This window comes from Seriola dumerili, unplaced genomic scaffold (genome assembly GCF_002260705.1).
Source record: "Seriola dumerili isolate Sdu_G_001 unplaced genomic scaffold, Sdu_1.0 BDQW01000127.1, whole genome shotgun sequence".
In the NCBI taxonomy this organism is placed as follows: Eukaryota; Metazoa; Chordata; class Actinopteri; order Carangiformes; family Carangidae; genus Seriola; species Seriola dumerili.
The window spans coordinates 879,245-891,500 of NW_019174382.1; the positions used below are offsets into that span (position 1 = coordinate 879,245).

The window sequence follows — 12,256 nt, forward strand, 5'->3', positions numbered from 1 at the left end:
GTGGACTGAGGCTTTGATACTTTCACATCCATATAAATCAACAGAAAGATCAGTGATTAAACATCTCAGATGCATTTCCAAATACAACTGTCTCTGAGTCTGATGTGTGTCACACAGACTCGGGCCGTCCTACCTCAGCGATCCGCAGGATGGAGTCTCCATTAATGTCAAAGTTTGGTGAGTAGGTGATACACAGCAGGACCTGCACACAGGACACAGGAACACAAGGTGTCTATTATTCTCTGCAGTGAGATGGACATAGATAGAAGAGACACAAAGCAGCAAGAGGTATGAAGACGAGAGGACACAAAACAGGAAGAGCTGCGATGCAGGAAGTGTTTTCTTCATGCAGAGCAGTTCAGCTCAAAGTGCATTTACATTCCTTTCCTCATGTTAGTGTGTGTCTGCTGCAGACTGAGCGTGCACCGAGGTATTCTGCAGAAAAACATTTTAACACACATCGGTTCAGTCTCCAGTGGCCGACGCTGCAGAGATCTGGAGGAAATCAGCTCATCTTCTTACCTTCATGACTTCCACCTGCAGGTCTTCATGCAGAGACGGGGTGATTCTGATGGCCTCCAACATCTGGCTCAGCAGCTGCTTCTCCAGGACCTCCACCTCCACGCCAACACCGCCCACAAACCTGTCCTCACACAGGAGCTTCTGTCCAGGGGAAAGACGGCATTAGGTCAAAACATCGGGCGATCAAACGTGAAAAACACTATTCACTTGCCTCTCGGGGGGTTTGTCTACACAGATGAAGAAAAAAAAACTGATACTGGCAAAAGTTTTGTTTTCCCTCGCCCCTCAGAGTTTCTGTGTTCCACTGATTCTTTGCAGAACCAGACGTTTTGAAAGTAAAGAAGAATAAAAGAAAGAACAAGGGTTCAATTTTCTTGCTGTATCTTCTGGTACCTGCATCCCAGTGAGCGCCGTCTGGCCCAGTTTGGTGTTTTTGGACTCCAGAGCCATCTGTAGAGGAAGCAGGCAGCGCTCTCTGGAAACACACAAACAACTGTGTTACAGTAGCATTTTTATAAATATTATATTCCATTTCAAGTTATTTTTTGGATGTTTGCCTTAAAAACCATCTGACAGTGAGAGAGAGAGAGAGAGAGAGAGAGAGAGAAGGGATGAGAAGGACGGACTCGAACCCGTGGCCGCTGCAGTTAGGACCAGGCGAGCCGCCGAGGTGCCACCGGGGTTTTTATCATATCCACCATTAGGGAGAGATAATCTGAGTGGTTTAGTTCAGATCAGATTTCACAGACAAAGAGCCACGCTCCTTTATTTGTTTTCAAATTGCTCGTTCATTCGAGTTGTGCTCTCAAACACTGTTGATCCTGTCAGTCAGGAAACGACCCACCGACCAATGAGCAGGCGCATCACAAGCTCAGACCAGATTTGAAATATAACAGTAAAAACAGCAGCGACCTGTTTTCATCCAGATACAGTATGTGCTACAGTATAAAACAAACCTCGGCTCACCTCTGCAGAGCGAGCTGCAGGAAGTGTTTACCTGCTGTTTGAATCTGAGAGAGCCGCTGTCGTCCCACCGCTTCAATATTTAATAGGAAGTGAGGTTTTGGAAGAGTGGAGGGAAAACCGATCAGGTCTCAGTCTCCACCTTCATCACCAACCATAAACTCCTGCTCTGAGATCCCGTAAATACTTCAAGTTCACAACCTCATTTACACAACGAGCTGCACGAGCTTCACATTTCATCCACCACAGAGTCAAACAGAGCTTCTCTAATTGAGGTCTGAATCTGTCTCTCTGTATCTTTGACTCTCTGAATCTGTCTCTCTGTCTCTATCTGACTCTGTCTCCCTGTATCTCTGACTCTCTGTATCTTTGTATCTCTGACTCTCTGTCTTTGTATCTCTGACTCTCTGTGTCTCTCAGTCTCTTTTTATCTGACTGTATTTTTCTATCTGGTTCTGTCTCTTTGTTTCTCTCTTTTTGTATCTATGACTCTCTGTATCTCTGTCTCTCTGTATCTCTGTATCTCTGTCTCTCTGTATCTCTGTATCTCCGTCTCCTTCCCAGCTCTTGTCTCTCCTTGATCATCACTGTCTGGATCACAATGATCAGCTGATGTGAGAAGCTTCCCTCGTCACTGCCTCCAGTACAAAACACACTTTACTGGCACGAGCAAGAGAGAAAGTGACTGTAAAACTAAAAACTAATCTCCAGTAATAACTAAAGAATTTCTCTGCTCTCCACTAAAGTTCATTTATGAAGCCCAAAATCCCCAAAAGCCCAAATTCCAAGTTGTCAAGATTCAGGATTCAATATTTCATTCCTGAACTCACACAGAACATCTACCTGACCACCTGAGATTCCCTGAGAAGTTTGGACTGTCAGTTTATCAGTTTAGAACTTGTATTAAAAGTAAAGCTGCACCATTAATCAAAATTATTATCCAAATCCATATCCAAGTCGCCCCGGCCTGTAGATCATATTCTCCAGACGTGAGGGAACATTATTGCTTGGTATTGCAGTAAAAATCACATCATCATAGGGGTTTTTCCTTTTTTCAAAGCTCTTTGTACCAATTTCTTCTACACTTTGGGGACGATGAACCTTTATCCAGAAGGAAAAAGCTGAAATTCACTGTTCAAAGGTCGGGAGTTGTCGTGTAAAATGGAGCCAGCTGCTGTAGCTGTAGTGCACAGGGACGCTGCGTTAAACTATGACTTGATTCAGAGAATTCCTGCTCTTTAAAGACAGATTCCCAAAGCAGAGAGACAGATTCAAATCGATTCAATAAAAGCACGGCAGAATAAAATCATCACGGTCTTGTCAATGTGGAAATGGGACAGTTTTCTCAGACACAACAAGCACACAGCTTCACAGTTTAACAACTTGTGTTTGTAGGATTGTACACAGTGACTGTTTGACCTTTAACTGATGTGACTTCATGTGTGTTGGCTCGTCTTCTGAAATCAATTATCAGATCTTTAGTCTTAGACATGTTCAGATGAAGGTAGGACGCTTCACAGGGAACAAAATGAAGAGCTAAAGAAGAAAGATCCCTGCAGAGGGGACTGAAGCAGCAACAGAAAAACACATTATACAACCAATAACTTAAATATATAAAATTCAGAAAGCTACAAGGGATTTCCACAATACATTTAACTGTAGCTGAAACGTTCTTCACCCTTTCCTGCCCTTGTTTTCTCCTGCTCTCTCTCGCCCTCCTATTATTTGTAGTGGTCTGAGTCACAGCCGCTCGGCTGCTGATAACAGGCGACTGAGCTTCGTCTCCGAGCTGTCACAACCACGCTGTTTCCAACGGCCGCACGGCAGCTCCAACAGTATCACTGAGCTGAGACTTTATTCATGAGCACGACAGAAAACGACAAAGAGACGACACACACATCCAGCCTCAAATAAATATAAGAAACCTTGAAAATAAATAGAAAATTAATCCGGAATCTAAAACAACTTCAAACTTATTCATCAGCTGCTCAGAAATGTTCATAAAACCACCAAAACTGTTGTTTTTCAAATGATTTCTAAGGCAGAATTAATAAAAAAACATTCATTTTCAAGTTAATTCTGCATTTTCATGATCAACACTGTCATCATTCTGTCAATCAAGGACGTCCCATCCCAGCCGATCTCCACAGAGAACCATCACTTCATCCTGTTTTGTTCTGTCACTCAGTTTGTACGAGTGTTCGAGTGGCTGAGAGCTCATTTCGTAGTAAGTGGTCTGAAATCCTTTTTGGAGAGACGGAGGAGCGCGCTGGTCGACAACCATCGCACAACATCACAAAGACATTAGCATCAATATTTCATCTAATAATCTCTAATAAAACAAAAGAGGTTATTGGGTGAATTATTTATGGAGCGTTGAGCTGCGACAGCCTCCAGAATATTTATGGCTCCTTCATCACAGTCCGGCAGCAGATCTCCATTTATTTCACATTTAAACTCTGAACATGTGGAGAAACTAAAGGAAGCTTCAGCTCTGTACAAAGTGGGAGAATCTTACATGATGAAACATGTTCCTGTGTTCCTACAGTGACACTCTGGGATGTTGAGTGGGAGTGGACTTTAACTTTAAGTACAGCTCCTGGCAGCCATATTGGAAATCAACAGCTCTCTGGCGACAGACACTGTGAACAATCATTTTTAAATCAAATCTGATTTTCAGGAGTTTCTCACACGAGTTGTTGACACTGTTTGTTTGTTTAGGTTTAATGACTGTATTGAGTGTAAAGGTGAAACTGGCACAAACTGTAGTTTAAAGGTTATATATATTATACATATATGTGAGATTTTAAAGAATAAAACAGCAGTTAACAAATGTAAAGATACAGTGGAGTGATGGCGTCCAGAGCAGAGAGCGAAGCCACGCCCCCTCTGTGTGTGATGTAATCTGAGCTTCTCTGGTCTTTGTTTTGGTATCTGGCCAAAATATATCTGGCCATGTGCTTGTAAACTGCTGGCTCCGCCCACATTTACAGGGACCGCCCACAGGTGAGACAGTACAGCGTTCAGGTGAAAGCAACCGGCCACAATCTTTCTTTCTTTCTTTCTTTCTTTCTTTCTCCCCAAAAACAGCACTTGCCTCTTGGAGTTTGTTCATACAGATAATAAAAATCACTTGCCTCTCAGGGCTTCTGTACCATGAGGACTACTGGCTCCATAAAGTTTTTACCTGCTCCATCAGTGTCTCTCTGTCATTGGTCCCAGTGGAGCCCATTTCTTTTCTTTTCTATTAGTATTTCTATTTTATGAGGTGTGAATGTTGCCCTGGAGCCTCATTCACTGTAAACTAGTAACAGAGTGAAAATCTGCTTCTTTTTAAATCCTGCAGACGGAGGGCGACAAACTCCCTGAGCAGCTACTGGTCCGGACTCTGACCCTGCTCTCTGTCCCCACGTTTCCTGTCTCTCTTCTCAGAAAAATGCCCCAAAAACTTAAAAAAAAGAACCTAAAACTGAAAATAATAATTTAAATATTATGGGCTGTTGCTGTCAGGTGAATCCCCACAGCTGTGATCAACAGCTGTTTAAGCTTCACAAAGTCAGTGTTTGTTACAGGATTGTTGTATTAGTCTGAGACAGAAGACGTTTCTGTCTCCAGCTCCTGTCGTCTACATTCATATATATTATATTATATTATATATATATATATACATATATATTATATATATATATTATATATTATATGTTTAACTGTCGTCGTTGTTTAAGCTTTAAAGGGCCTGTGCAGCCTGAGTTCACTGGTTAAGTTCAACATTTGCATTATCACATCATCAACCCAGGAATCATTTAAATTCATTCAAATCACACACACACACACACACACACACACACACACACACACACACACACACACACACACACACACACTGTGTGAAGGGTTCAGAGAGCTTATCAGTTCCCTGGTTGAGTAAATGCAAAGAGGGAGTGTGAACAGCAGCTGTACGAACAAACTGACTCATTAACAGCTTTTCAACTGCTCTGACTGAAACTCTGCAGCCAACGATCAGCTGCTGGTTTTATGATTATTGTGTTCAGTAATTATACAATAATCACACTCCATCAGTTCAACATTAGTGTTTCAGGTTCTGTTCAGTCGGCTTCTGCTACAGAGATTAAAACAAGTTTAACTTCCTGCCTTTGAAACTTTGAGTTGAAATGAAAATAAATCCGTCATTTAACTCACCGAAGCTGAGAAGGAGAAATCTTGGCGGATCCATTCTGAGACTCGAGGGTTTCTGTCATTTAAAAGAAGAAAAAGAGACACTGTGATTTATAAGATACAAACAGATGTGTGTGATTACATTCACGGAAACCATAAGAAAACATTTATTCTGTTTGTTGAGCTCCCAACACAACACTGTTAGCAGAGCTGGTTAGCACAGAGCATTAGCTGCATTTCAAATGTACAAATATATCTTCTCATGGATCAACACTTCAAAAAAAACACAGAAGAAGAGGAAAACATCAGTGAGCCCCACTGTTGCACTGGGTGACCATGAACACACCGTCCTGCTGCCCCGACAAACTGTTGGAGTAACTACTTAACAGAAACTACAGGGAGCAGCTGTGTCATAGAAACTACTGAGTCTGTTTTAAAAATCAAAGTATGAATTAACAACTCGTTCTTTAAAGATTTACGTCTGAAAGCTGCAGCTGAATCCTTTAACGGCGCTAAATATCAAACATAAAGTCAGACTGTGAACAGTCCAGAGCTTTCCCCTCGGTCTCATCTTTACAACTAAAAAGGGACGAACTGCAGCATTTCTCTTAACAGGAAGTTGAAATATGAGAGCTACTCTGCTCAGCCTGTCACCATGCACTATATATTTCCATGTGTGTGTGTGTGTGTGTGTGTGTGAGGTGGGCATCTTTCACATTAAGAGACGACTATGAGTTTCCAATATTTTTAGCACATGCTAACGCTAAATAGCATGTTCCTAAACGCTGCCTTTTGTGTCCAAGTGTGTCATAAAATGACTATAACAATAAATGAATGTGTAACTATTATTACATTACTCTGTATTCTCCCCTCAATACTGCATTGTGTTAAAGTCAGTTAAATATTATTTTAAACAATTAAAATGACTTTTATGCTGAAGAGGGTGAGGCTTTTGCTGCCACGTGCATGAGTTCAAGTTCTGCAGTCCAGTTTGGTGATTGGCCAATTAGGGTTTAAACATGCCCTTGAATTGTGTGTGTGTGTGTGTGTGTGTGTGTGTGTGTGTGTGTGTGTGTAACGGCATGATTCTCCCTCCATCAGCACAATCTGAAGCCGCTCTCTCCTCGCAGAGCTAAAGGTCAGACTGACCATCATCAGCATTAATATCAGCACTGACGTCAGTGGAAACTGCTTTTTCCCACGTCTTTAAATCATCTTTTCTATGGAGTCTCAGCTCGTCACGAACGACAGGAGGTTTCAGAGGAAGCACTGAACTGTGGAGCGTCTGAAAAGCTCCTCTTGGTTTCCACACTGTCCGTCAGCAGAGGACGAAGCGTGGTGAGTCAGCACACATCAGTGTTGATGACTGTTGTTCTGCTGCTGTGAACTGAGCCTGTGATTACAAAGACAAACAGCCTCTCGTCCTCTCTTTCATCCGTCTCACCTTCTTTTAAAACATTCACACACACTAAAGCTCAAACCGCTCAAACACCAGAGTGAGCTGTTGTGTGACGTCATCATACCACGACACATAAAGCTCTATATTTAGAAATCCTCATTAGACTTCAGAAACATGGCGCTGCATGACTTAGTGCTCCTGCTGTTCTGTGATGTGTCTGTGTCTCACTGTGCTACCTGTCCTCAGGTAACTGACGTCATGGTGACGGAGAGGGAAATCTTCCTGAACCTGGTTTATTCTCGTCACGCTGCCGTTAAATTTGATTAAATAAAAAAGGTTTAATAAAAAAACTTTCTCCTACAGTAAAAAAATCAACATTTTCCCATGAAATTACAGTTTCTTAAAATGAAAAGAAAAGAAAAGAAAAGAAAGAAAAGAAAGAAAAGATAATCCTTTATTATTCCCACACGCAGGAAATTCACTTGCTACAGCAGCAAAGGAAAACGAGGTGGAAGAAAACAACAAGTATAACAATAGAATAAAGTAGGTGGTAGCAGGTATGTACATTATAGGTACAAATATTACACATTTACATATTTAAGATGTTTGACGGATGTTTTCTAACAGAAACTACAAGTTAGTGAAATTATATTCTGAGCAGGTGAAAGTGTTCAAAAATGATGCATTTAAGTGCCCAGCAGAAAATAAGACTTTCCTTACAGGAAGTCATCTTGCATTGAGAAAGTGGCGAAATTCTTAAAAATTGATTAAAAGGAAATAAAATAAAGAAAAACAAGTGAAATGAAAACGACTTGGTTTCACTCTCTGTACATAAATAAAGCAGGTGCAGCTGATTCCTGATTTGGATGACGGTGCTTCCCACCACCATATGGACACAAACCCCCCTTTAATTATTGATCACCTAAAATCAATTCTTAGAGAAACACTGATTTTCCTCCAGATCTCGCGGTGTCTGTTAATATCTCTGGGCCTGTGGGATTATAGTGTAGCTGCTCTGGTTCCCAGAAGCTAGCAGGTGAATACAGCCCCCCCCCCTAAACGCCCCCCCACTGCTGTGCACTCACCGCAGGCGTAGACGCAGGCGTCTCGGATGCCTTTGTGCTTGTGGCCGGACGCGTCTTTCTGCAGCTTTCTCAGGATTTCCTCCATCCCGGCTCCCGGAGTGAAGCGCGGAATGATCTCAGGCGCTGGGCGGGTTAGTGCGGGTCTGTGTGTTGTGGTTTAAGGGTGCAGGGACAGTGACAGCATCTCTTAACCCCCCCTGATGAAGGCGATGATTCATTCCCAACGAGCAGCCGATGATGTCAGGCCAGCAGCCGTCAGTCCCTCTGAAGGTGGAGGGAGGAAGCGTCCGCGGTTTCAGCTTCAATCCGCCGCCGTGGCCTCCAGGCGGGTCAGCGAAGATCACCTGACACCCGACAGGTGATCAACATGAACTGTCACCGCTCCGGCGGCGGGTGGATTCACTCAACAAACGCCCTTCTCTTCCTCTGCCGCCTGTCGTTTACTCCTCTGCACTACCGTGTTTTCAAAATCCGGTCCAGCTGATACTCCAGCTCCTCACGGAGTCCAGATCCGGTTCCTTCCGTCCCGCACACGAAGGCAACACGCGGCAGCGCCACATGAAGAGAGCCGCCCGCTGAAAGGAGGATTTCACTCCAACCTGGCAACACAGTATTTACACCGTGTCCCTGCGGGGGAGCTTCAAACTGCGGCAGGGATGAGTGGAGTCACTGGAACGGGATTTCCTCTCAGCGGGGCGACAGGTGGAGGAAGCTCACACGGAGCTGCCTTCACAATAAAAGCCTTTTCACACCAAGATCATTTTATAAAATAAAATTCTTAATAAAAAACTTTATTTTCACATTCTTTAAAATTCTGTCATTTATTTATTTTTTATGTTTTAATGCTGTCATGTTGTTGTTTTCCTCATGTTCCTCTTAATTTATTATTTATATTTGCATTTACTGTTAATAGCTAAAATTGTTTATAGCACTGAAAGAAAGAACTAGTAGCACAAACACTATGTTTTTATTTACCTATATAAATATGAAGCCAAGGGGATCCTGCAGGACACATGGGTGTCGGGCTACAGCAGCATGAGGAAGGGATGATGACATCATCACAAAGGCAGAATCAGTAATAAGGTTTATTGCCAGGAAGATATTTGGCTCGGTGTTTGGTGCAGTATCCAATAAACATATTAACAGGAAATAACAATAAAAAGGTAAAATACTGCAACAGTCAAAAAGATTAATATACATAGATACACGTATTCAAAAAATAAAACTATGAAAAAAACTGTGTACAAAAGTGTTGACAAAACTCCTGCTGAACAGGATGTGCAACATGTCACAGTACAGACAATATCTGTCACGTGCAGGGATCATACCTCAAGGTGTTGATGTGATGTGGTTGATGATTGATGACAGATGCAGAAGAAAAGGCAGGTGCCGGACCATCATTGGTGGTTGGACTGGACTTCTGGTCCTGATACAGACAAACATGTGATAGGACAATTCCTTTAGATCATACAAGTTCTTTATGTTCAAACATGTTGTCAGGTCTGTTGTGTGAGTATAATAAATTGTGAGGATGGATATGAATATGATAAAATAAATACAGTATTAGACAGTGGATCCTGAACCTGCTGGTTCTGGACAACAGCTGCAGGAACAGGCTGAATTCTATTACATCACTAAAACATCTGTCGACATCATCAACCATACATTTATGAAGTGTTCGTCAGTGCGGTTTGTCATTTGCATTGATGATAGTTTAAGCTACAGACCAACATTAGATGTCAGTCATCAGTCTAACAGAGAAGTCTCATCTCTTCACCCGGAGCTGCCGGTGGAAAAACACACCAGCATTCACCGTGTTTTGCCTCTTTGCCGTTGAACGTGGTTTCATGTCGGAGCGGTTCTTCAGGATGGAAATAAAGATCGTTCTCTAGGAGCTTCAGACATCTCTGCGTTTCTATCATGTCAGTCAGGAATTGTTGTTTTTTAGTCGGGAGCTGCAGCGTAACTTCAAGCTCTGGAGGAAGCTCTTCTTCTTCGTGGGACTGAGGGCAGACGTGACGCTCCACTGACTCACAGCATCTAGTGTCACAAAGTGGTATTACAACACGGCCCGGGTTGCGGCTAGTTGGTTAGCATGCTCATTTCAGTAGATGACTCTGAAATACAACAGATGGAGGTCTTGATCATGACATCATCACTGTGGCTCCTTCACACACTGTCGATTGTGTTAATTCATTATTGAACATTTTAAAGTGAAATTCTGGCCACATCTCTAATTGCACCTTTAAAGCATTGACCCGGCATGAGCTGCTAATGGCACCAGTCATATATGACAATCACAAAGTAAAGATAACACCTAACACCTTACGGCCAGTGCCTGTGATGATATCTGTGCTGCATTCTTTAATAAATCACAACTTTATCCTAAAATGTTTTTTTGATATTATTGGTTAATATTTTCTAATTACTTGCAAGACAACAATATAAATCAAAATTTCATAACAAAAAGATTTCCAATACCACGGCAACAAAAACACAACCTTCATAAACAGCTGTAATGTGCTCGGTAAACAATTTGTGTGAGAATGAGGCAGATGATTAATATTCAGTCATTTATGAGTTTATGTATTCATATATTCATGGCTTCACCTCACCTATTCGTATGGAAACTAAGGGAAGGAAATATAATAAAATGAATGCAGGAGTCACAGATGGTCGGTGAACAACAGGTATCAAAGGTCATTATGTTAAATCCCAGCAGGTGTATAAAAACTGAAGAAGAATATAAAGGCTTGAAGAACTGAGGTCTGAGAGTGATGAACATGACAGGTTTTACTCTGGTACAGTTCTTCCAAACATGACTTTAATTATGAAATTAATGAGATTCTTGCAAAGACGACAACAGAGCAGGAAGTTTCTCTTATTCTAAAGTTTTTAAGAGGAAGTTACAGATAAATATCTTTGATTTAAACAGGACAGAACGGACGTGATTCCAGTTAAAGGCGTGTCTGAGTGTCGAGGCAAAAACAACCGGAGACACATTCTTCCATGTTTGTTGTAACGTGAGCTGCTAATGTCCCAAGATGCTTTATATTTCTGCTGATTTGTGTTTGAAATATGAAGCTTTAATGTCTGCAAGACACGTTTCTCTAATATTACAATAAAGGATTCAGACTTAGCGATCGCTTATATGGCCAAAAGTATGTGGACACCTACTTTACATCCTGATCTGCTGCTGCATGTCATTCCAAAACAATGAAGGTCACTCGTTGGTTGACCTGCTATAACCTGTGATCTGTGCTCATCAGGTGATATTGTTTTGCTTTATTTGAAGTTTATTGTGTCAGTTAACGTCAATGAAACATTATACATTTCTTGTTATTTAATAAATAATGATATTGTTTTATTTTAATGAGTCACAGGCCAAAAAGGAACAACAGTGAACAACAGTTTGACAGGAGCGCCCAGGTCAACCTTTAATGACCTGTAAATGTAAACTTACATCTATTATAGGCCTTAATACATTATTATCTTATATAATCCACAGAACACGATCCAGTCACTACTTCACCCTCGACATCCCTCAGGTTCACACTAACACTGGCAGAACTGGTTTCAGGTGCCTTGCACCATTTGAATGGGTTGGTGATCGGGTCTTACATTTCCCTAGGAGATTTTAAATCTTTATTATTTGATGTATTTTATGATTATAGTGAATGTTTTTGTTAATTCTTTGTTTCTTAGTTGTTGATCTTCTCGTGTGTCTGCTTCTTGTTCTCACACCGTAAAAAAAATTCTAATTTTACGGAAAATAACTCAATTTTCTGACAGTAATTTTCAGTTTTTTAAAAGTGTGAACAAAAGTCTGTAAAATGACAGAGATGATGTGAATTAACAGCCAAACTTCTGTTTTAAGCATCATGCCAATAATAATGAATTACATTTATTTCCCATTTCTGTAAAGACAAATGATTGTATTATTTATACAATATTTTTTCTTCTTTCTTAAATCACATACAAATCTATGTAACATGACAGTAATTATCTGTAATTAAAAATGTAGCTTGTTATTATAAAGGTTAATGTCCATATGAACAATTTAAAGATCTTCTCTGTAATTTCAGGGTGAATCTTATTAGTTTTACATTAA

General features: G+C 41.1%; 1 protein-coding gene across 1 annotated transcript in view; it reads right to left on the bottom strand.

Annotated features, from left to right (window-relative positions):
- Nucleotides 1–8,305, bottom strand: part of arfgef3 (ARFGEF family member 3) — a 40,768-nt gene extending 32,463 nt beyond the window's left edge. The window contains exons 1-5 of the mRNA XM_022748640.1: nt 8,146–8,305; nt 5,686–5,737; nt 916–997; nt 523–663; nt 134–202 (exon numbers count right to left, since the gene is read on the bottom strand). Of these exons, the coding sequence (XP_022604361.1) occupies nt 134–202; nt 523–663; nt 916–997; nt 5,686–5,737; nt 8,146–8,230 (429 nt within the window). The 5' untranslated portion in view covers nt 8,231–8,305. The remainder of the gene's footprint in view (nt 1–133; nt 203–522; nt 664–915; nt 998–5,685; nt 5,738–8,145) is intronic.
- Between the last annotated feature and the right edge of the window lie 3,951 nt (nt 8,306–12,256).